The 25,037-nt window shown below is 52.7% G+C and overlaps 1 protein-coding gene across 4 annotated transcripts in view; it reads left to right on the top strand.

Moving 5' to 3' along the window:
* Positions 1 to 25,037, top strand: part of TOM1 (target of myb1 (chicken)) — a 44,554-nt gene that overhangs the window by 15,316 nt on the left and 4,201 nt on the right. For 2 of the 4 annotated variants that reach the window (XM_008590155.1, XM_008590148.1), the window contains exons 2-13: positions 3,670 to 3,754; positions 6,747 to 6,825; positions 7,781 to 7,930; positions 8,274 to 8,408; positions 8,556 to 8,702; positions 11,445 to 11,561; positions 13,996 to 14,129; positions 16,325 to 16,358; positions 16,751 to 16,844; positions 17,672 to 17,792; positions 22,071 to 22,146; positions 24,538 to 24,591. In XM_008590155.1, the coding sequence (XP_008588377.1) occupies positions 3,670 to 3,754; positions 6,747 to 6,825; positions 7,781 to 7,930; positions 8,274 to 8,408; positions 8,556 to 8,702; positions 11,445 to 11,561; positions 13,996 to 14,129; positions 16,325 to 16,358; positions 16,751 to 16,844; positions 17,672 to 17,792; positions 22,071 to 22,146; positions 24,538 to 24,591 (1,226 nt within the window). The remainder of the gene's footprint in view (positions 1 to 3,669; positions 3,755 to 6,746; positions 6,826 to 7,780; positions 7,931 to 8,273; positions 8,409 to 8,555; positions 8,703 to 11,444; positions 11,562 to 13,995; positions 14,130 to 16,324; positions 16,359 to 16,750; positions 16,845 to 17,671; positions 17,793 to 22,070; positions 22,147 to 24,537; positions 24,592 to 25,037) is intronic. The other 2 variants (XM_008590161.1, XM_008590169.1) reach the window with 1 other exon arrangement.

Raw genomic sequence — 25,037 nt, 5'->3', positions numbered from 1 at the left:
TGTGGAATAACAAGCCCTGAGTGCCTAGGCTATCGCATACTGTCAGTGTTTTAAAATAGCAAACTGAGTTACGTTTGTGGTTAAAAACAAAACAAATACCCCCAGATTCCTGTGGGTTTAAAAGTCTGCCCTTGACAGAGCAGGCCTTCCCTGTGGAAATCTGGAAGAAGTCCCATACCTCTCCCCATCCTGTGGTCCACGCCAAGCCCTGGGGGAACCTGCAGAGAGTGGCAGATGATAGTCTGGCCTGCCACGTCCTCGCCACTGCTGCCTCCTACTTGAACTGCTCAAAGGGGCCTTGTCCCGCGTCTGCCTCTTCCTCTTCTTCCTCTCCCCCTTCCTTCTTAGGCCACATGTCCCCCACTACCCCCAAGAAGTCTCCATCTTCTGAATGGCTCTGCCCACTGCTGGCACTCAGTGCTGAAGAATGTGCCAGCGCTGCTCCGATTAGCATCAGACTCGTGTAGTTAGGGTCCTCCTGTACCCCCCTGATTCCCTGGGATGGGATTTCTCTTCTGTATAAATGTCCCAACTTTCCCTTACCAGCTGCTTGCCTTTCCAAAAAAGACCATAATCCCTTACTGCTCCGATTAGCATCAGACTCGTGTAGTTAGGGTCCTCCTGTACCCCCCTGATTCCCTGGGATGGGATTTCTCTTCTTTATAAATGTCCCAACTTTCCCTTACCAGCTGCTTGCCTTTCCAAAAAAGACCATAATCCCTTCTAAAACCTTGGCTCACTCTCCCCCAGGAGAAGAAAGCAGTGCCCATCATTTTCGGGGACACTGAGGATCATAAGGGGATCCACTGAGAGGCCTGCCACTGGAGCTACGGGTCAGGAGGAAAAGGCAGATCGCCTGAGTGGTCAGGAAGGACACTTCTGAGAGGGCCAAGTTCCCTGATCCCTGCTGAGAGATGGGAGCAGCATCAACACCATTAGGAATCTGCACCGTGGCATCAGAGGCCACTCCACTCTCACCATGGTGGGGCCTTTTCAAGTTACTGACTTCTCTGTGCCTCACTTTCCTCCTTAGTTGGATGAGGGCAATAATGCACACCTTATAGGGTGTGAGGATTAAATCTCATTCTGTATGTAAACAGTTAGTGATGCTTGATGTTATGTAGCACATAACTTGGGAGTTAAAATATAACTGTTGAGAAGGGTGTGTCGGCCAGGCTGAGGGCTGGGGAGCCTTGGAAGGATTGGGGTACAGGCGGGACGTGGTCATGTTCAAGTTTCAGAAAGTTGCAGCCTGGAAAAAGTGTGCAGGAGCTGACACTGGAAAAAGTCTGTCTCTGGTGCAGCCTGGAAAAAGTGTGGGGAGGGGCAAGGAGGAGGTGGGGAGGAAGCTGACACCGTGGTCTAGGGCAGAGGGTGGTGGCTGGGCTGGGCAGTGGCAGAGGGGATGGCGAGAAGGGAATGGGTGCAGTGGAGAGACTCGGGAGCTGGAATCGGCAGGATTTTGTGGCCATTAGATGTAAGCTGGGAGTCGGGGGTGACTCTAATCCTGCTGGCCTATGTGACAGGATCGCTGAGTGAAGCAGTTTCTGCATGTTTGATCAGCCACTTCCCCCAAACCAGAACATGGCCCTCTGCTCAGAGGGACACTTATCAGCTCGCTCTGGCTCTTCCCATGTGGCTCTAAGTGTGTGAGACCTCAAGGGTGGGAAGCATGGCACAAAGAAGCCACACTCAGTAAATGTCTGTGGGGTGACACAATGTTTATCTGTCTTCCCACCCTTTAAGGGGACCCCTTACTCATCTCCTCCCCCAGGCCACAATCTAGGGGTAAAGCAACTGCCCTCCTGACTCAGTTGTCAGCATGACGACTGGTATCCGTCTGGCTGCAGGAGCCAAGTGTGGAACTGAAGTCAGGCCAATTTCAAAACCAAGATCTCAGAAGCCACAGTTTTAGAGAGCTGGCTATGCCAGCTTGGCCTGGTTTGGCCTGGCCCAGGCATTGCCCTGTAGTATGGTCCCGCCTACCCGGCTGAGAGTGGACTCTGCCCAGGTGCATGAAGACTGCCCTCCTCTGTCTTCTGTCAGACTTTCATTTAAAACATGTTTTGGCCTCTTTTGGCCATCACAGGACAGGGACAATTCCCATCTTGTCCACCATTGTACCCCAGTACCTAGAGCAGGTCTGGCATATAAGCAGCTGTGCAATGTGTGAGGAATCACCCAGCCTCCCTGAGCCTAAGCCGTCTCCTACGTGCAGCCTGCCTTGCAGGATGGAGTGACATCAGGTGGAATAACAAGCCCTGAGTGCCTAGGCTATCGCATGCTCTTGGTAGATGATAGAGCAGCAGCTGGCAGCACTGTGCCTGAGTGCCACACAGGCCAGGCAGCAGGTGCACTGAGGCTGGCAGGATGGCCACAGAGGCTGATGGTGCATGAGCACTTTGTCTAGAAGCCAGAGGAGACCAGAGGGAACATGACGGCCACTGGGAAGGGGCTTTTGGGTAGTGACCTGTGTCAGGACACAAAGGGTCTCACCCTCTGAACCTTACAATGTTGAGCAAGTCCTGTCTTGTCACACAGTCTTCCATGTGTAAAAATATCTGCATGCGCCTTACATGCCAGCTAGGGTCATGTGCGTGATAGAATGTTGCCTGCAAGAAACAGGCTGTAAAATTGCCTCTGTGCACTGTGATGTGCGTGCAGAGGACTATGAAGATGAGCGATGTGTTTGAGAGGAGGGAGGGTGCTTTCCTTTCTTAAAGAACATTTATGAAGGGCTTAGCATTGTCTGTCCTGCATTCATTATTCCCCTAACACCAGTCAGTGCATCTCATGCTGGAATTTACAAAAGACAACCAGCCTGATACTTGCCCCTGTGTAGATCCTCAGCAAATGGTCGCTGACCTTGGCTCTGACAGGCTCCGCCAGCCTCATAGCTGACTACTGGCCTGAAATCTTACCCTAAGAATCACCACAACCTGAAAATGTTGTGGAGCTAGAGAGAGGTGGTGGTTGCACTCACAGCACTGTGAATGCACTAAACGCCACTGAACTGTGCGCTTTAAAATGGTGCACTTAATGTAACTTGACTTTCACCTCAATTAAAAAAAAGAATCACCCCCCGCACTGAGCACCTACTCTGTGCCAGTGCTCTGCTGCCACCCGAGTGAATTATCGCACTCACAGTAGGAAGTGGGGGCAGCGTGGGGCAGACTTACTCTCCCTTGTACACCACTTTGGGACCTTTTACAGTTTGAACCATGAGAATGGTCACCGATTCAAAAGACAATATAAAGTCAGGAGGGAACATCTTATTTACAGAAGTAAAGCAAAATACTGTCTGTGTTGTCGTGTCAAGAGCAAGCACTGTAAGGCCAGGCCTGCCTGGGTTCCTGTCTCCACTCATCCATTTGGATGAGCCACAGTTTCTTCACCTGTCAAGGGACAGGAGTACTCCCAGCCTCACATGGCTACTATAAGAATCTAGTGGCTCACTGGCTGAGCGTGGTGCTGACAACACCAAGCCAAGGGTTGAGAATCTAGTGACAAATGGGATAATGTGCATAAGACAGTGCCACATGGAGCCTGGCCCACCTTGAGTGCCCAGAAAGCATCTGTTGTCTTCCCACCCGACACCCCTCCCTACCCTATTTGACTTTATCTGTCCAGGATCCCCACACCTTTATAACTATGGCTTCTTCTCCTCAGAAAAAGCAACAGATGGCTCCCTGCAGAGTGAGGACTGGGCCCTCAACATGGAGATCTGTGACATCATCAATGAGACCGAGGAAGGGTAAGGCCCTCAGAGGAGACAGGCGGGGTCAGCCATCCACAACCCAGCACACGCCAGCATTGACTCACGCCCTGCATCCTGCCGAGACCCTCTGCCCCAGTCCCACCACTGCTGTAGCACAGCGTCCAGCCTGCTTGGGGGGCCGGCAGGGGCTGCAGAGTTTGGCCTGAAACCACACTCAAGGCAGGACTGAGGCATTTTAAACACTTTAGAACCATGAGCCAAGCCCTGTCAACAAATGGATGAGAGGCCCAGAGACATAAAGTTCAAGGCCATGGCTGGGGTACAGCTGGTGCTGGCCCTTGGATGCTGCCGCTACACACTGCCTCTCTGAGCAGCAGCCCAGATTCCACACAGATCTGGAACCCCAGCCTTGTGTACAACATCTCCCTCAGATAGGGCGAGCTGGAAACTCCTACAGTTAGGAGTTGGCCCCAAGCGCTGTTGTGCATTCTATGGACTGGATTATGCATTAGACACTTCCAGCTTTGCCGTGTGAGCAAAGACTTTTAGTTCCTTAAGATTTGAAACCAGCAGGGAGGGTAGGGGATCACAAAGAGGGCAGTGAAAGTGAAGTGGAACTGAGAGGTTGACAGGGCCGGTCACCACTGATAGAGCTGGTGTTTGCCGGGCATCTCCAGTGTGTGTATGTGTTATAGCTGATCATAGCTGGTGTTTCTGGGCATCTGCAGGGTATGTGTGTGTTATGGCTGATCACAGCTGATGTTTGCCAGGCACTTCTGGTGTGTATGTGTTATCTGATCACAGCTGGTGGTTGCCGGGCACTTCCGGTGTGTGTGTGTGTTATCTGATCACAGCTGGTGTTTGCCGGGCACTTCCAGTGTATGTGTGTGTGGTTGCCGGGCACTTCCGGTGTGTGTGTGTGTGTTATCTGATCACAGCTGGTGTTTGCCGGGCACTTCCAGTGTATGTGTGTTATCTGATCACAGCTGGTGTTTGCCGGGCACTTCCAGTGTATGTGTGTTATCTGATCACAGCTGGTGTTTGCTGGACATTTCCAGTGTACAGGTCATGGTGTTCTCCTACTCAGTACCAAGGAGCCCTGCCAAGGCTCCTGTTGTGGGGAGGCGTTGGGTTCTTGGCTTCTGATCTCTGACTAGTTGTTGCTGACCAGCTGTGAGACATTGGGCAGATCTCTTTACCTCTCTAGATCTTTGTCCTCGGAGGCAAAGCTCTATCAGATCCTTCCAGCAATAAGCCCAAGTCCCTGGGGGAAGCAGAAAGGGGATGTGAGGGTCACTGTCATCTCAGGAAAACCCAGTGAAGGGTAGGGAGCATGTGGTGACCATGGCCAGCAGGAAGTATGGCCAGACAAGGCCTCTGATCTGATAAACCAGGATCAGCAGCTGGAGCATTTTCAGCTCCATTTTTCTTTGGGATAATCCAGTTATCCCTCAGCCAGTGCAGAGTGTGCCTCTCAGTCAGGTAGTGCTCTGTGTGGGAGAGGTGGGCTGGAAGCAGGCAGGGGGCAGGGAACACCCAGCTCAGTGCTGTGGCATCTGAGTCCCACTGAGTCCAGGCCCAGTCAGGAGAGGGCAGTGATTGCTGGCACCTTCCAGTGTCTTCCTCAGCATGCTCCTGTGCTTGCCAAGGAGCTGGGAGGGGCCACTCACACCTGCTTCTGGACTCATCAGAGTGAGCATGGAAGGGTGGGCAGATGGTAGGGCCATCAACAAAGGAGACGGGAGGCACAAAACCTCATTGATCCTCTAGGCAGGCCTGGAAGCTTCATGAGTGACATGACTGAAAGTCACTACAGTTTCCTTGGAGACAGCAAGTACCCATCTCCCTTGTAAATGTGGAAAAGCTAGGGCTCAGAATCATTCAGAAGGGGTGCTGTTTATTTGAGCACCTCATGCATTCCAGGCCATGCACGAGGTGCTGGGGACCCAGCAGTGAGCAAAGGCAGGTGTGACCCTTGTCCCTACCAAGCTTGTCATCTAAACTTTAGTCTCTACTGAAGAGTCTCGTTTGTGGAGTTGTGGCCTCATTGTCACACACTTTGTACTCTTAGAGTACTGGACACATAGTAGGCCCACAGCAAGGGCACAGAGGCCAGAACCTCTGGTGCCTAATGCCATCCCTTTTCTCTAGGCCACCCTATAAGTAGAAACAAATCCATATAGAGCACTCAAGTGGCCTACAGATCAGCGGCCAGGCCAAGAACAGAAGCCAGCTTACCCCCAGAAGGAGACAGTGAAGGGCGAGGAGCTGCCCCAGGATTGCTTGAGTTGAACACTGCTGTCATGTTTCTGGGCCAGGATCCCCCTCTGTGGGCCATGGCCCCTCACCCCGCCCTGTCCTCTCCACTGTAATCCTGACCAACCTCCACAGCCCTGCTTCCCAACACAGCTTCATTCCCTCACTCTCCCCACAGCACCTGCTTATTCCCTTCAGTGATTTGGGTCTACCAGAATGTAGGACCCTTAGAAACAGGGCCTGGTTCATTACAGTGTCCCTAGCATGCTGCCCCGCACACAGTGGGTGCTTAATAAGCCTCAAAGGGAAGGATGGATGGATGGATAGAGGAGCAGGCATGGATGGAGCCTTAGAACGCTGTGCCCACGGGATATTTGTTCTTAGACTTCAGCATGAATAAGAAGCCCCTGGGGCATGGGAAGCATGTACATTCTGGAGCCCCCAGGGTTTAGGTGCCTAGGGTGGGGGCCTGGGGTTCTGCACTTTTAACAAACACCACACCTCCCCGCAAAGTGACAAAGTGATTCTGCTGCAGGCAGTCCAGGGACCACATGTTAAGAATCCCTGCTAAGCAGTCAGGATCTGCTGAGAGGATCTTGGGGCAGGAAGATTGTGATGTGATAGAACCTGGACACGCAAAACAGGTGGGGCACGGGAGGCTGGGCAAGTAAGAACCATCTGGCTTTCCAGGGCCTCTGATCTCAGGCACGTGGTCTCTGGTGGTGGGTAAGGAGGTTGCATTCCTAAGCCCATCTTTTGTCCTTCCTCCCAGTCCCAAAGATGCCTTTCGAGCAGTGAAGAAGAGGATTGTGGGGAATAAGAACTTCCATGAGGTGATGTTGGCTCTCACGGTGAGTGCCTTGTCTGTCCATGTGTCTGTCTGTCCTGTGGCAGGACTGCCATCCACTGAAAGCCGCCCCCCTTCAGGCCTTGTAGGACTCCCAACCACCTTGAGCTGGGAAGGAAGTGTCTATGGGCAAAATGGCGTCCTGTCTCCACTGCTGGTAGACACAGAATGGCAAGAGAGGCCATCTGGAAAGGTCCTCCTGTGGCCCTGGCATGGGGAGTGGGCACACTGAGGCCACGTCCCTCCAGAGCCACTGGCACAAAGAGCGTGGGCCAAAGGACCTGCCAGGTGACACAGAAACTCAGTAAACCCAGGCTTCCAGGGTGACAGAAAGCCTGGCAGACCAAGTTGGGTGCTGCCTGACACTTTCTAGCCCTGAAAAGTGGATGTAAAACAAATGCCAGTGGCTGAGAACAGTCTTGCCCACAACACTGAGCCAGTCCAGACTCCAGGACGGGCAGGCATAGTGGTCATCCCAGCTGTGCATGGGTTTGCCGGGGAGTGGGGAGGAGAGTGCTCTGTCCCAGCTTCCTGCAGAGCAGCGTTTGTATGTAGGTGAATTGACTAAATAAACCAGAAAGCAAAGGCCACTCCTGCTAGGAAGAGGGAAGCAGAGAGTGGGGAGAGAAGTTCAGCAGCTCTTCCTTGGGCTACAGTGTCACCAGTTGACTGAAAGCTCAGATTCTCTTTGATTTCCTCTCAGAGAGCCACCTCCCTTCTAGATCATGTTCAGCTTGGAAATCACGTCAGGATTCCAGCCGGCACACCAGGCCTCTGCCCATACCAAGCCGTACCCTCCAGTAAACAAAGCCCCAGCTGTCCACGTTGCAGGGTCTCAGGAAGTCCTGTTTCCTCAGCACAGCCTCCCCTCTGTGATGCAGGAGGAGCCGTGCGGGTGGAGGTCCTGAGCACGTCTCTCCTCTGACTGAGGTACTCACAGCTACCTCTCATCCCTTCAGGTCTTGGAAACCTGTGTCAAGAACTGTGGGCACCGCTTCCATGTGCTGGTGGCCAGCCAGGACTTTGTGGAGGGCGTGCTGGTGAGGACCATCCTGCCCAAGAACAACCCACCTACCATTGTACACGACAAGGTGCTCAACCTCATCCAGGTGTGCACCGCTGGGGCTGGGGAAGAGCCGTCTGTGCAGGGGCTTCCTTCCCAGGGGAGGGCTCTAGGCTAGCCAGGGAGAAAGGTGCCCTGTGCCTCTGTGCCCACACAGGCTCTGGTTCTCTCTGTGGGCATCTTGGTTGTCTGCTGACTAGATGTTCTGTGTGGAGGAGGCTTGTCTGTCGACTGTGTGCTTTGCTGTGGAGTGGGCTGGGCAAGTGTAGTAAAGGGACCAGCGAGTCAGGGAAAGACTTTCCTGTTCCCCATCTGGGTGCCAGGGTAGGTGGGCTCGCAGGGGAGAAGGTGAGCAGTGGTTACCCGCCATGTCCCATTGTCCCTCTCAGTCCTGGGCTGACGCGTTCCGCAGCTCGCCCGATTTGACGGGTGTCGTTGCTGTCTACGAGGACCTGCGGAGGAAAGGCCTGGAGTTCCCCATGACCGACCTGGACATGCTGTCGCCCATCCACACACCCCAGAGGGTGAGGAGAACCACCAGGTTGGGCAACTGTGGGTGGAGGCAGGAGTTATCTCCAGAGGGAGCCTGCACCCCCTTCCTGCTGGCCCCAACTCCCTGGGGCCCTTGCCTTTCCCAGGAGGCCTTGCTGACCCTGTTTTTTGCCCTCTAGACTGTGTTCAACTCGGAGACTCCATCAGGACAGAATTCTGTGGACACAGATGCTGGTCAGCGAGGGGACTCCAGCCAGCACACCACCCCTCTGCCCACCCTGACTATGCTCCCCAGTGACACTCCCATAGTGCCAACCCCTGAGCAGGTAAACAAACAAGTGGGGGTCAGAACCACTCGTCATGGAGGGGCCCCTATCAGTACAGAAATTACTATCCCTGGAGCCTCCACTTACCCTCACAGCAGCCCACAGGGTATGCATTTTTCTTCCTGTCTTAGAGATAAGGCTCAGAGAGGTAAATTTACTTGCCCAGAGTCACACAGCTCATCAGAGACAGCTAGGATTTAAGCTCAGGTCTGTCTGACTCCAGGCAGGTGCTGCCCTATACATCGGCTGTTTTCCAAACTGTGTTCTCCATGGAGCCCTCTGGGCAGCCCTGTGGAGATGAAATGCCCAGTGGGCAGCTCCCTTCAGCAGGGCGGCTCCACCTGATTTGTGTAGTTTGCTTATGTGCTCACAGAAGTCCATTCGAAATGAGGTTCTGGCTGCAAACAGTTTTAAAACATCTGTGCAAAAAAATAAAAAACATGCAGTCATGCGTCACTTAACAACGGGTGCATTCTGAGAAATCAGTCCTCGGGTGATCTCATCATTGTGTGAGCATCATAGAGTGCACTTACACAAACCTAGATGGTACAGCCCATGGCTCCTAGGCTGCAGACCTGTACAGCGTGTTACTGTGCTGAATGTGGTAGGCAGTTGTGACAACGGTGAGTTCTGTGTATCTAAGCATATCTAACATAGAAAAAGTGGAGTAAAAGTACAGAATTATAATCTTATGGGACCACCATCAAGTGTTTGGTCTCTTGTGGACCGAGATGTGGTATGGGACTGTATTTGCACTGCACTGTGCTGCTTCCCGCAAAGCCCGAAGAAGGAGGTTTGAGGCTTAGTATGAGATTCTGGGATCAGGTTTTCCCAGAGCCCTATGACTAGCTTTGAAGGCTTAGCACCTCAATCTAGGGAGCACATGGATTTAGGCAGTCTGTGTGCCTCAGTTTCTTCCTCCTGGAGCTGGAGGTGAGGCGACTTGCTATTGGCCCTGCGCTGTTTGTGGAGTGCCAAAGCTACTCCTCATGCTGAGGGACTAATGCAGCCATGACCAGTGTTAGCTGGGTGCTTGGTCACTGTAGACTTGGATGTGGGTGGAAGCCTGCACACCGTGGGGGCGCCCGCTTCTGAGATGTTTTACAAACTTCAGACCCATCACATCAGCTTAATGGAAAGGCTTTGCTGCTGAGTGTGCTGGTGGGAAAGACACAGAGGCGTGATGGGAAGAAAAGCGAGGCTAAACTTTCCAGAGCACCCTGCTGACTGCTCATACGTGTTGTTTGGACTTATACTCTAGCCTGTTTGAAAAGAAACTTCTGTAATTTGTTATCTCATAGAAAGTTATGAAATCACCCCCAGAGTTACAAATGTTACTAGAAAAGTTTTGCTAACTAGACAAAATAATTAAGGATACATAAAAAATTGTAAAACTACTCTGTGATCCAAAAATTATCTAATCTGGTTATGATTTTAACCAATTTCCCTAAAGTCTAGTATCTGTATGGATTAAGACTGATTACTTCTAGTGCTAGAAGATTCTTTGTAAGCAAAACTGAGTAGTCTTTGTTTAATTAAGTCCCCTTGTCTCCTGGGACATGTTAAGATGTTCAGACACACCGTGATGTAACTCCCAGACTCCTTTGTAATTAAATCCCATCTGACTTGGATAAGTTGAATTTGTGATCAATGGTTTTTCCACTCACTTATACCAACAGTGTTCATTAAATAGGCTGAATATACCAAATGTTTGCAGGTTTTAGAAGGTGTCAGTGAACCATAGTGGATATGCTACTTCTCTCTGTGCTCCCATTTCTTCATCTGTAAAAGCTGGAATAATGATATCTATCTCGTAACACTGTGGTAAAGGTTAAATTAGCAATATATGTTATGTGTTTGGCACTTAGTAGGTGGTCAATAAATAGTAGCTGCTATAACAATCATCATAAATTTATATAGTGACATGATATTATGAAACCAACTACAACTCGGTCACACAATTTAGAATGTACCAGCATTTCTAAAAATGTAGTCCACTGATGCCTGACCTGTGAGTTATTGTATGATAAAAGGGTTCTTCAGCTAAATATATTTTGGAAACTCCTCTTGATCTTTTTCTTGGACATTTACAGTGTACCCAGAGTTCAGGAGAATATTAAGCACCCCACAAAGTCCCAAAGCATAAGGCATCTATACCAATGGCCTTTCATAACCTTGTTTGAGGAGACTGTGCAGCTTTATTGACCATGCTTCCCCGAGTCCAAGGATTTGGAACCCTTTCATCATTGAAAACCTGCTAGGAGGAAGAAAGAGGGCAAAATCCCAGCCATCCCAGATGGAGAGGAGGCAAAATCCTAGTCATCCCAGGAGGAAGAGAGAGGGCCTACAGCCTCCCTCCTCCCCTCGGGGGAGCCTCCCTCAAGGGCCTTGTTAGCTGCCACTTTGGACCCAGGAGATGTTGGAGTCCTCCAGCCGCTCTCGGTGATTCCTTCTCCCTCAGCTTGTTTCCTTTAGACTCTCCCTGCACCAGGTGCTGAGTTTGGAGATGGTAACAGTTGGTGATGCATCTGGGAGGGCTCTGTGGAGAGGGTGGGACATGCCCACTGCAGGCCTCTCGGTGAAGGCTGTGGCTCAGGAGCCAAGAGTGAGGCTGCCTATGGAGGGTGCTGGCATTGGCTGCTCAGTGCACACCTAGGGCTAGTAGTGCCAGGCTCTGTCCCTGTGAGCAGTGACACATCCAGAACCCTGGCTTCTCTCATCACAGCCGATGGTATGTTTCAGATGGGGAAGCTGCAGAGCGAACTGGAGATGGTGAATGGGAACGTGAGGGTGATGTCGGAGATGCTGGCAGAGCTGGTGCCCACCCAGGCAGAGCCTGCAGACCTGGAGCTTTTGCAGGTGAGCACACAGCCCCCCACCAGAGCCCACACATTCCTTCCCAGCCCACACCACAGTCTTCACAGCTTACTCTGAACTCCTTGGTCAAAGTGGGAGATGTTACAACTAGGACTTCAGATTCCTTGAAATTGGAATTCAGATCTCAGCTCTACCACTTTCTGGTTTGAACAAAGTAGCCTCTCTTGCCTCAGTTTCCTCATCTGTGAGATTGCTATAACAATAGCCTTTATGTTACAAGTTTGATGGGAGAATTAAATAATGTATTGCATGTTAAACACTGAGCCCTGTGCCTGGTACAAAGCTCCCCATGAATGGTTCTGAGAAAAAGCTGAAAGGTGAGATGTCCACTTTTCAGAACACAAGGCTTAGCAGGCAGGCATGAGAGAGCAGTGCTGGCTCTGAGACCAGCCCGTAACTTGTCGTGGGGAGCCCAGGCAGGTGGCAGCTGGTGGTTCACACTTCTGTTTGTCACGTGATATTCTCACAGCCCCATCCCCAGCTGGGAGGCCACTGGAGCAGAAGGGGATATGTTTGAGGAACGACACCCTCCCATAGAGGTTGGTTCATAGAGGCACCCAGAAAGCTGGGAACCCCAAGGCCTATTGTCACGTGATATTCTCACAGCCCCATCCCCAGCTGGGAGGCCACTGGAGCAGAAGGGGATATGTTTGAGGAAGGACACCCTCCCATAGAGGTTGGTTCATAGAGGCACCCAGAAAGCTGGGAACCCCAAGGCCTAGGAGTCTCCCTGATCCACAAGGGAACAAGGTACTTACTGTGATGGTCTGATTTCATGGTGGCCTGCCACCAGCCTTCAAGTTCCTGAGGGAAGGGCTGAGTCTCACTCATGCCCATGTCCCTGTGCCTAACCAAGCTGACTTGCTCAGGGGTCACATTATGGTGCGGGGGTGGGGAGGAAAGTATGAGCACGGCGTTGGATGAACACATGAATGTGAAGACAGAACGAGGGCTTAGCAAGAGAGAAGATCGAGTGAGCATTACTGTAGTGCAGTTAGTTTTGTATGTCCCCAGCCAAGGCCATGTAGGTGCGAGTGATGTTGGGGACTGAGAAGGCTGGAGCCGGTGAGCGAGATTGACACAGTAACAACTCCCACACATTGGGCACTTCACATGTGTCAGGCTCCATGTGGACACTTGATCTACATTTATTCACCTGATCCTCACCAGCCCCCATTTTCCAGGTTAGGAAACTGAGGCAAAGGGAGGTCATGTAAATTGCCTAGGGTCAAGTGGCTGCTAAGTAGCAGGGCTGCCTCCAAGTGCTGCTCTTTCTTAAGAGCAGCTGGCAAGGAAGCAGAAATGAAGACACAAGTGTTCTTGGTCCTGGGTGGAAGACAGGGAGGCCCACAGGAGGAGAAAGTCACCCTGACCTGCCTTTCCCCAGGCTAAAGGCAGGTGAAGAAACCCCAGATAGCCTGGCACAAGAGGGGGTGGGTAACAAGGTCCACAGGAGAGCCAAAATAAACTTTGGGGCAGCTCCTGGTCTTAATGACACCTCCAGGAGTAAACTGCGCTGGCTTGTGGCCACAGTCACAGCACCAGATGGCCATCTGCACCACTGTGACCAGCACCTGCTCACCTGGTGGCAAGGATGTGAAGAGAGAAACAGCCAGTCTTACAAATCAAAACCCATAAGGCTGTGGTTTTTAATTTTTTATCTTTTTCCCAAACAAGTTTAAGTATAGCACTTAACTGATTAAAAGTCGGTCAGTGACATGGTGACTAAATGCGATGAGGAATCCTGGAACAGAGGAATAACATTAATGGAAAAACTGGTGAAACCTGAATAAAATCTGTAGCTTTGTTAATAGTATTATGCCAATGTTAAAACATTATGCCAATGTTTTGACAGATGTCAAACTAAGGAGAAGCTGGGTCAAGGGTATATTGGAACTCTCCATACTATCTTTGCAACTTTTCTGTAAATCTAAAGTTATTCCAAAATAAAAAGAAACATTTTAAAATTATTTAGAAAGAAAAAAATGAGTCAATAAGAATAATGAGGCAAAAAGTTGAAATCATGGTTTGTAGATAGTAATTGGAGTCTAGTGTATTTTTTTAATGGTTTGGTTGCAAAAAATCCCACGACACCCAGAGAAAAAGTTGCAGTTTGTTCAGCCAGTCCCCCTTATAGTCCCAGTTCTTTCAGCTAACCGAGATGGTGACAGAGACTTTATTCTGAAGTCTGCAGCACAGGTAAGCGTGGTGGTGGTTTCCTGTGTATTAAGTTACACTTGAAAGTGAAGTTCATGTTCATGTTTGTAGAACCCAAAAAGCCGTTCTGTGGAACCTTAAAGTCCAGTTTGGAGCCCTCTCCTTCTTCCGAGGCATGCCAGGGGCTGGCAACCGTCCATTTTAGAAGGCCTTGCTCTGGGTTGAGTGGCTGTGTGTGTCTCACTTCCTTTCCTGGCAGGAGCTCAACCGGACGTGCCGAGCCATGCAGCAACGGGTCCTAGAGCTCATCCCTCGAATCGCCAATGAGCAGCTGACAGAGGAGCTGCTCATCGTCAATGACAATCTCAACAACGTGTTCCTACGTCACGAACGGTAGCCCTGACACCTCCCCCGGCCTCTGGCCACCTGCCCCAGCCTTCTCTCTTCCCTTCCTCCCTCTTCTCCTGGTCTCCTCTCACCACTTGAGCCTTCTCTCATCTTCCTCTCAAACACAAGGCAGCTACCAAGGGCATGTTGTCTTGGCCGTCTTCTTGTAGCCCCGTCCTTCCGCCAACCCTGCATGTCCTTTCCAGAGTTAGCCCTGCCACTGGTGCCCCTGAGTCTATCCCTGGTCGTGGCTGAGAGCTCGGACCCTGCAGCCAGCCAGGCCTGGTCTGTCCTTGCTGGCTCCTCCACTTCCTGGCACTGGGGCCTGGGACAAGCTACTTGACTCAGTGAGGGCTATTTGACTGCAAGTTACACAACACATTTCTGGCTAACTAAAGCAGAAAAAGAATTTATTAGGATAAATATTATTAAATGGGTAGCTTTCAGAATCCAAAGAATGAAACAGTGAAGCCTCCTAACAAGCAAAAAAGACAGATCCCAGGGCAGCTCAGAGGTCTCAAGGGCAGAAACTCCTGGACCAGGGCTGGCCCGGTGGCGCACTGGAGAGTGCGCTGGTTGGGAGCACGGCGGCGCTCCCACCGAGGGTTCGGATCCCATGTGGAGACCGGTTCCCACTCACTGGCTGAGCACGGTGCGGGCGCAACACCAAGGGTTGCGATCCCGTTGCTGGTCCCTGGTACGGGTGCGACACCGAGGGTTGCGATCCCGTTGCTGGTCCCTGGTACGGGTGCGACACCGAGGGTTGCGATCCCGTTGCCGGTCCCCAGTAAGGGCGCGACACCAAGGGTTGCAATCCCGTTACCGGTCAGTAAAAAAGACAAAAAGGAAAAAAAAAAAAAAAAAAAGAAACTCCTGGACCATATCCCAGGGTGCCACCATCAGTAAAAGGATCAGCTCCAATTACTCATCCACATTGTGTCATTCTTTTCAAAAGTCAGATCCCCAAGAAAGACTCTGATTGGCTTCATTTAATTGTGCCACCAGTAGGAGGAGGGGAGAGGGCCCCTTGATTGCAGTCCCACCAGGATCACAGGAAATGGGAGGAGAGCAGTTCCCCAAAAGAGTACTAGGGTGCTATTGCAAAAGAAGGAGAAACACCATGCCCACCACACTTGCTCTGTATCTGTAAGACGAGGCTTGTAGTTTAACTGAGAGTCCGTGAAATAATGCCTGTGAAGTGCTTGGTGATCGGGTCTGGTAAATGACACTGGCTACTCCAGCCTCCTCCAGCCCTGCTTACTTTTTATATCTTTGTCCATCAGCAGATACTCACAGAGTGATCCAAAGTCAGTTGAGAGTGTGATAGGGCCCCTGCAGGTTACATCTGCCCAGCTCTCCTGCTCGTTGGCCTAGTGGAACAAAAGGGTCCCCACCTCCCATCTCAGGATGTGGGCTGTAAGGTGGCCGAAGGCTCCAATCTGAGAGTGACTGGTACCCCTAACACCCACAGTCACCAAACCTAGTATTTGATGGTACTTTCTAGCTCACAGTTATTTATACTCAGTGTCTTCACATGATCCTCACCAATTCTGGGAGGCAGGTGCCCACAGATACTAGATGAGGTAACTAAAGTTCAGAAATGATGTACTTTATGCAAGGTCACACAGTAAGTGACCGGCAGTGACTCCAGCAAATCCCAGGCTAGGGTCTTCTTTATTCCCCCTTCCAGCCCCTTGGCCCTTAAGTGGCGCCACAGAGCAGGGTCAGAGACGTGTCTTTCTTACACCACTTTGGAGTGCCACTATCAAAAGTGTGTGCACACATGCACACGCACACACACACACACAAGTATATAGCTGAAACAAGCTTCATGAAACAGCACTGACCTTTACTGTGTGCCATGCATTCCTACTTTGTTTTCTGTACTAGTCTATTCCTCTGCGTGTGTGTGTGTGTGTGTGTGTGTGTGTGTGTGTGTGTGTGTGTGTGTATGTTTCATGCTGGTTGTGACAAGGGTGGACATAAAATTGATAATCCAAATTGGGACACTTTGGCAAATGATAAAGGGGCACTGTTAATAATTTCTTGGGGACATCAGGCATGCACTCTATCTGTCCAGGGCAAATCAGGATGTATTGTCACCCCGATCATGACCCACTATGTTGATTTAAAAAGCTCTGCCTGTGTTGAGGAGCCTGGTCTCAGTTGCCTCCTTGACGCAGATTTTTTCTGTCTTGTAGGTTCGAACGGTTTCGAACAGGCCAGACCACCAAGGTAAAGGCTTCTTTTCTGTGACTAGATCATGCCCAGTTGATGGGAAGAAGAAGGGCTATCTCACCTCCCTCCCCCGATATCCTGGACAGGGTGGTGCTTGCTTATTCATACTCATATAGAGAAGTCCCCTTCTAATTTTTTATGCCACTGCCCCTTTAAGGTAAATAAGGCTGCACCGCCAGCTGATGCCCAGCCCAGGGGTCTTCCCAACCTTCTAGGGGGTCCAGTTGAGCTGGAGCCAAAGGAGAGGAAGAAAAGCTCCCTGACCCCCAATCATAGCTGCTGGGGCCCTGGATCCTTGGGCAAAGAATGCAGGTTCCAGTGCTGCGGACAGAAGGGAATGAAGTTGCAGGCAGCAAGGGTGATGGGGCATTTCGCTTCCCCCCACCCAGGCCCCAAGTGAGGCCGAGCAGGCAGCAGACCTGATTGACATGGGCCCTGATGCGGCAGCCACCAGCAACCTCTCGTCCCAGCTGGCAGGAATGAGTAAGTGCGGTTTGGGGGGCTCCAGCTGAGGGCACATTATGGTGCTGTGGGCACCCCTGCAGTGCTGGGGGTGCCTCCTATTACACCTCACAGGGGTCCCAAGCCAAATCTAGCTGCAAGGTTCGGTACTCAAGACAAAAACAACTGGGCTACCAAGAGAAGTCCCCTTCTAATTTTTTATGCCACTGCCCCTTTAAGGTAAATAAGAGCAATTTAATGAGCCCCAATGGGTCTCAAAAATCCCACCATTCTGTGACTGTCCCTCTACACTGAATTCTCCATGGTGTGAATCATCTGGGTGAGCTTGGGCATGTTACTTAAACTTCCCGTGCCTCTCTGTCCTCCTCTGTGTAGGAGTAGGAATGGGCCTTCTTCGCAGTTGTTATGAGGTGCCTAGACCAGTGCCAGGCCCAGAGGGTACTCTTGATAAATGTTAGTAATTGGCATCATTGTCATTGGTTTTAATATTATTGACTGCCTGCTTCATGCCAAGCCCTAGAAATCATCAGGATCCTATTTGGAATCACTAATACTACACTTTTTGAAAAATCAACCACACATCTGATCGCTATCCTGCTGCTCAGCCACTTCCTCTAGCAGATCCAGTAGGCAGCATTTCACCCATTTTCTAGTCCTCACACCAGCCCCAGGAAGGGTGCCCATCTCCACCTTAGAGATGAGTAAACTAAAGCTAGCAAGAGGAAGGGGCCTGCCACCCAAACCATGCTGCTTCTCCAGCAAGCCCTGGGCCTGCTACAGGCTACTGAGCAGTAGCTCAGTGCACAAGGACAGTGGCAATCCTTCACATGGCCTTTGTGTCCCTGCAGACCTGGGCTCCAGCAGCGTGAGGGCCGGCCTGCAGTCTCTGGAGGCCTCTGGCCAACTGGAAGACGAGTTTGACATGTTTGCACTGACCCGGGGCAACTCTCTGGCTGACCAACGGAAAGAGTGAGTGGCCTTACCCCACCCTGGTCCCCTGCAGTTTGGGTGGCTCTCTTTCGGATGAGAGCTGCCCTCAGGGTCCTTGCAACTGGCTTGGCGGTGAGCCCACCATGAGAAAAAACACACAGCCCCCTGCCTGCACCCCCTCAGGATCCCTTGAGCTGGCCCAGGGTGGCCCAGAGAGCATGACCCACAGGTGGGGGTCGGGTGGGGAAGGGATGCCTATGGGTTAATGACCAACTGTGCCAGAATCTTACATAATCTGATCAGAGGGGGAAACTGAGTCACTGAGAGACTGGGTCATTGCCCCAGGTCAGGCAGTTAGTATTTGGCAGGCCTAAGTTGGGAACCCAGGGCTGTCTGCTTCCAATACAGTATCTCTAGCCCCGCCCACATCCCCACTGCACTGCATACCACATACCAAGCCCTCCAGGGACAGGGAAGGGTCCTGATAACCCCCCAGGGACTTTCAAGTCAAGTTTTTTTGTTGTTGTTGTTTTTTTAAAGATGACTGGTAAAGGTATCTTAACCCTTAACTTGGTGTTGTCAGCACCACGCTCTCCCAAGTGAGCTAACTGGCCATCCTATATAGGGATCCGAGCCTGTGGCCTTGGTGTTATCAGCACCGCACTCTCCCGAGTGAGCCACTAGCCAGCCTTCAAGTCAAGTCATTTTTGTTGTTCCATAGCCACCCTTGATTTCCAGAGAAGTCACTGTTGCCCCACTTGCATCTGCCACTTTGCACCAGAGCTGGGGCTCTGTCCTCTGTGGACTGTCCACTTTCACGGAAGTGCCTTCAGCAGCCAAGGCACATGACTGTGTCACGGCCCAGCCCCTTGCCTCAACTTCTCAGGGACTGGCTCTATACTGCTTGTCAGGGAAATCATTTGCTTGGTGTTTTTCCCAGCCCTTTACTTATGACACCTAGGGCTGAGCTTCAGCAGCCAAGATTTTTACAGCCAAGGAAAGTCCTGGATTAAGGTATCCTCCCAGCTGATCCCACTTAGCTCCTTAGTGGTCATTCTGGTGTCTTTGAGAACTCTGTCAGTGGACCTCCAGAGAGCCCAGGCATACCCTCTCGACAACTGCAAATCCAGGTCAGATCTAACAGGCTGCAGCCAATATGGGTTCATGGGGTTGCACCCGTTCCTGCCCACTGACCACAGCTGGCCCTGGGCTGTGAGCCATATCTGTCTTTTGTCTGGGTGGAAGCTGTGCTCCCAAGCCCAGGTACTCTGGGCCCAACAGCTCACAGTTGCCATGGAGTTAGGGACACTGCTGAAGCTGATGTGCAGATAGAAGCTAATGAGTCTGGTGGGACTTGCAGCCAAGAGGGTGGCCATCTGCATAGGCCCCAGCAGGCAGCACTCCTGGCTGCACTGGGGAGCCCCTGGCACCTGGCTGGGCTCACCAGCCTGGCAGAGGCTTGCTGCTGGGGACTTGCTGTTGCACCATCGCTCCTCTGGGCAGCAGGCATTGGGGGCAGCTGTCCAGGGCCTGCAGTCTCATAGAGAGAGTGACACGCACTCAACCATCGCCGTGCAGTGCTAAGTGCTTTCCTGGAGGAGGGCACAGAGGAGGGAGCACACAACCCTGCAGAGGACACTCAGGGCTGGACCGGGCGATGGATGGTTAAGAAGACCATTGCAGGCACAGCATGTATAAAGGCTCAGAGGCTGGTGGGAGAGAGGTGCTCTGGCTCCTCGCAGGGTGAGTGTAGGGAAAGGAGCAGGATGCTGAGAGGGTGGCCGAGTGGGTCACGCAAAAGCAGTTGATTTTATGCTAACTATAGCAGTAGGGAGCATGGGAAGGATTTTTCTTTTATCAGATTTGCGTCTTTGAAACTCTCTTTGACTGGGCACAGCTGAAATGACATCATGTACCTTCTCAGGGCCATTGGTTCTGCTGCAGGCCCTCCCTAGGAGTTGGTTGCCTTCCTAGCAGGAAACATCCAGCAGGGACAGGAGTGTGCCTTCGCATCAAGTTCCCCTTCCCTTTGTTCTGACGGGCCGGCCTGCCAGCCCAGCTTCTGGTGGGTCTTCTAGCTCTGGTCACCAGACTGGACTTGTCTGCCTGCCTGGTGTCTACCCACACTTCCCTCCTCTGGCCTGCAGCTTGCTCTGTCTGGGCTCTCAGGGAAGCCAATTCCTCATCAGCCCTGTCCCTGCTGCAGCTCCAACCACAGCCAGCACCCCCACAGCCTCTGCTACTCACCAGGCCCTGACACTCAGGTGCCAGAAGAGCAGCAGGGCACCTGGGTGAGTCACATCAGGGACTCTTCAGCTGGGCCCTCCCGGAGGTGGGGATGCCCCTCCCCCACATTATGGTCCTGGGAAGCATACTCTGCTTCCTCCTCAGTGCCACGGTACACAGCAACCTCTTCCCTAAGAGACACTAAGACAAGTATCACCCCAGGTGACCCCAGGCCCAGACCCTGCTCACCAGCCTCACTGGGCCATCTGAGGAGTGGCCCTCCGCCCCCTGCTCTGAGGGAGGATGGCCCAGGGGAGACAGCAGATCTCAGGCCCAAGGTGTGCAGCCAATGCAGGTTGTACGATTCCTCCAGGCACATGTGCTGGGCCCTCCACTGCTGTAGGCAGGACCCTCGGGGACGGCTGAGCTTCGGGCTTTAGGGCTGTGTAGGGCAGGAGAGAGAAGAGCAGAGGCAGCAGGAGTAATTAGGAAAGAACATAGGTTCTTCTGAGTGGAGAGAAAGCATCAGTTTCTTCATGTTCCCAGGGCTGGGCACACCTTACTCCACCTTCTCCACGAAGCACCAAGCATGTCGGGTGACACAGAGACAGCAACATGTCCACTTCTATACCCGGCATGAACAGGCCTTCTGGGTCAGAATGCTTTGCTAAATCTTTGGCATCACTTCCTCCTCGCCAGCTCTCACTGCCCAAGTTTAGCCAGGGATGCTAAGCTGCTCTGCAGAAGGGTGTGAGCACCCACCTTGGCTTTAAGGTTGGCTCCAGCATGGCCCTGGAAACAGTCCCCATCCCACTTGCCATGGATGGGGAGCAATGTAGCCGGGAGAATGTAACTAGCCAGTGGACTTCCAGCTGACTCTGCCTCCTGTGGGAAGGAGCAGACAGCAGTGTTCTTGACGAGGCCTCCTGGGAATGTGGGGCTCTTATTCAAGAAGCCTCTTTCAGTGCCAACCTACTCCATTCCTGGGAAGACACACTGGCATTGCAAGAGTTAACATGGTACGGCCCCTGTTCCTAAAGCCCAGAGCTAAACCAGCCCCAGCTTCAGTAGAGTGTCAGATGTCCCCTACCTGGAGGAGACCCTTACCCTTAACTGCAAGACTGTCCCTTTGTGCTGGGAATTCTATGTCTAACTTCTTGCCTCAAAGCGGGTCTGACCCAGTACTGAAGTCTGACTCCTCTCTGCTGGCAGTGCAGAGTGAGAATAACTGGGCTCTCTCCCAGCATCAGTTCTGGGTCCCTAGTACCTCCCCTGGGCACCCCTGCTGCAGCAGCTGGGAGTGACACCCAGCCCCTTGTTAGCCCAGCTTCTCCTCCCACTCTTGAGTCATTCTCTTGCTCCTACTGAAACTTCCCTTCAGACACAAGCACATACCTCCCTCCTTGCCTTTCCTCATCTGCCTGCAGCTGCAGTGTTGGCCCTGCCCCTGCCTGGCTGGCCAGCATCCCCCAGGGGACATTTAGAAGAGACATCATCCTCTGCATGCTGTTGAGACCAGGAGGGGCAGGTGGCCATCCATGCTGGGGAGGCCATGCAACATGGCCCGTCACCCAGGAGTTTGCACATTTGTTTTCAGCAGCAGAATGGGATCCCCCATTCTAATGTAAACTTGTACAGAACCACAGTTTATAAAACCATGACAAAGGAACTGCTCAAGAAAGGGTCTGCAGATAATCCTCCATGAACATGCTGCTTTTGGAACTGTTTCGCAGTCCCCTAGTTTGGCCAAATCTGGTCACAGTCATTGGAGATCTTGTTCTTGGTCTTTGGCCAGTAACACCCTCCTGACTTCTCCAGCCTTTGCTGATGCCTGTCATGTGGGTCACACGTCTGAGCCTAATTCCCAGAGGCCGAAATGAGACCCTTTTACCATCCCCAGGAAGGCCTGGAGAGTAGGAGTCCTCAACCCTTGCCCGTCCTGTGGCCTGAGGTGCGCCCTGTCCAGGCACGACCCAAGCCCACATGGATGTGAGTCCAGCACATCCCCGCCTGCACCCCACCCTCCATCAGTTGGCAGGCCTGGTGTGGCAACAACAGCATCTGATGGCCATGGCTGCCTCTGTGTTTCAGGGTAAAGTACGAAGCCCCTCATGCGACCGATGGCCTGGCTGGAGCCCTGGACGCCCGGCAGCAGAGCACTGGAGCGGTAAGCAGAGACGCCCCTTTGCCACCCACGGGAGGTGGAAGCCACCGGAGAATTGTGAGCACAGGAGGGACATTTATCTGGCTTCCGTTTTAAAAGGATCCAGGATAGAAGGTGGGAGACCAATTAGGAGGCTGTGGGGGCCATCCCATCTCCCATGGGGTTAAGTCCCTGGGGACTCCCAAGAACTGTCCATCTCCACTCCTGGGTCTCCCAGCTTCTCAGGAGTCATTGCCAAGTCAGAGCAGGGCAGGACAGAGCACCATGGAGGCAGGACCAGTGAGGGAACCCAGTGCCCACACGTGTGGGCTGCAACCTGCCTCCAAATAGAGCACCTCTCTCCACACATGTCTCAGAGCCGCCGACCATTCTCCTTTGTAAGTGACTGTTTGCTGAGTCTGTGCTCTGTGCCGGGTCCTGTGCCAAGCACTTGACACCCCCCTCGCTCTTACTGAGTCAACACATGAACCCTTCGGTTCTCCTTTGTAAGTGACTGTTTGCTGAGTCTGTGCTCTGTGCCAGGTCCTGTGCCAAGCACTTGACACCCCCCTCGCTCTTACTGAGTCAACACATGAACCCTTCGGGTATGTCACTATCCCCTTTTACAGATAAGAAAACAGTTCCAGAGAAAGGGGCTGGGCGCCTTCACCTGGGTAAAGTGTGGTTCTGATAACACCAAGGTCAAGGGCTCAGATCCCCGTACTGACCAGCCACCAAAAAAAACAGGTTAAGTGAGACAGTAGAGGCAATATCCTCAGCACAGTGCCCGGCACATAGTGAAGTATCACAGCATTTAGTCTTGATAGCCTGCTGTGTGGTTATCCCTATTTACAGATAAGAAAACTGAGGCTTAGAACTGGGAAGTGCGTAGCCCAGGGTCTCAGAACTGTTGGTCTATCTGGCTCTGATAACACATACACTAGATCTGAAAAGCCGTAAGGAGCAAAGGAGAGTGGAGGTGATTGGGCCCTCCTCAGGGTTCTATTCCCAGTGGCCATCCTTCCAGCCACAGGAATCCAGGTGAATCAGACACTGGGAGTGCTGTAGCATCCCCCTCTTGGGGCCTTGTGGGCCTCTCATGGGCAGAGGCTGACTCCACAGCCTAGCTGGCAGCAATCCCAGCCAACCTGCTCTTGCTGCAGCCCGGAGATGAGGGTCACCTCCCAGGGGCACACAGCAACTCAGGACATGACTGGAACCAGAGCCCAGACCTGCTGGCTCCCTCACCACCTTGCAGCCAGCCCACAGGGAGGAACGCACACACAACTCCACTTTCAGAAAAGCGGAAACTGCAAAACATGTTATCACTCATTCATCCCCTATAACTTGAGAGATTTAAGCAATTTCCAGCAGATCAAGGTATGACTCTTTAAACTGTGTGAGCAAATGCCTGCTCCTGAGGTGCTTATGTCTGGCTGGTGGAAGGCCTTCACCCCGGCACCATCAGAACTTGATTCCAGGGCCGAGCCCGTGGCGCACTTGGGAGAGTGTGGCGCTGGGAGCGCAGCGACGCTCCCGCTGCGGGTTCGGATCCTATATAGGACTGGCCGGTGCGTGCGCTCGCTGGCTGAGCGCGGTGTGGGTGACACCACACCAGAGGTTGTGATCCCCTTACCGGTCACGAAAAAGACAAAAAAAAAAAAAAAAAAAAAAAAAAAAGAACTTGATTCCAAACAGCAAAGTTCAAAATGCAATCAAGTGCCAACTCCATGGGCAGCCCGTGTTTGCCCCCAAGATACAGAGCAGAATGCACAAGTCCCATGACTCGGTGACGCTGCACATCACAGACCCATTTTTAGAGTGTCTGCAGTATGCCAGCCCTGCACTGGCTCTGGCTAGGGTGGGTAAGGCAGTCCCAGGGCAGTGGGCCAGGAGCTGGGACTCTAGTGTCCCAGTACCCCTGATCCACTCTGGGCCCTAGGAGACCTCCTGTTTGCTATCAGTAAACATGAGGGGATTGGATAAACGGATGTTTCCAAAACCTGGTGCCCAGCAGAAGCCCTGGGAGCCTCCGACTGCCAGATGACTACCTGCACCACCATCCCGGGATTGCTTCAGACCACAGTCTGGGACCTTCGTGGAAGGGCTGAGAAGCTTTGTTTCATTTGCTCTCAGCCCTGTCCCAGCCCCTTTAGGGCTCTGGAATCCCAGAGCTGTCATGGTTCACCCACAGTGAGGTGCCCTCTGCTGCTTCCCTAAGCCCCTTGCAGCTGCTGCCCCGCTGTACACACCTGCGTGTATGCACAAGCACACACACACACACACACACACCACACGTACACACACACACAGGCCTCCTGACCCAGGAGGAGGGTCCCAGGTGGAGAAGGCCACCAGCCCGCAGTGGCCCTCCCTGCCCATCCCACACCATCAGCGTGACTCTCTCTCACCCAGATGGGAGGTGGCAGCGAGAAGAGCCTCAGAGACTGGATGGTGAGACAAGGCATGGTGAGGAGGGGCCAGGCCCGCCACCGGACAGCTGGGCTGCTTCGTGCAGGGCTCCTGCCAAGGCGCAGACGTGGGGCCACGGTGGCTCTGACTGAGGGAGAGGGACCTGTCAGAAGACCCAGAGGAGAGAGGAAGGGTGGTCCAGGGCCCTGCTGTCCCAAGGTTGCCCCAGCCAGTGCTCAGCAAGGTCCAACTCCCTCCGCTCTGGCTTCCGTGGCTCCTCTGTGCCCAGTCCCTGCTCCTGACTCTCAGGCAAGGCTGAGGCAGCTCCTCTGGCCACTGAGCAGTGACAGGGCCAGAGCTGAGAGGGTGTGGGTGCAGGCTGCCCGGGGCTCTTGCTGCTGCTGCTGCTGCTGCTGCTGCTGCTGCTGCTGCTGCTGCTGCTGCTGCTGCTGCTGCTGCTGCTGCCGCTGCTGCTGGGGGCGGGTGAGTGACGAATTTCCAGG

The sequence above is a fragment of the Galeopterus variegatus genome, unplaced genomic scaffold, assembly GCF_000696425.1.
Source record: "Galeopterus variegatus unplaced genomic scaffold, G_variegatus-3.0.2 Scaffold139, whole genome shotgun sequence".
Lineage (NCBI taxonomy): Eukaryota > Metazoa > Chordata > Mammalia > Dermoptera > Cynocephalidae > Galeopterus > Galeopterus variegatus.
Note: the sequence above shows the minus strand (reverse complement) of the source record. Positions and strands in the feature narration are given on the sequence as shown.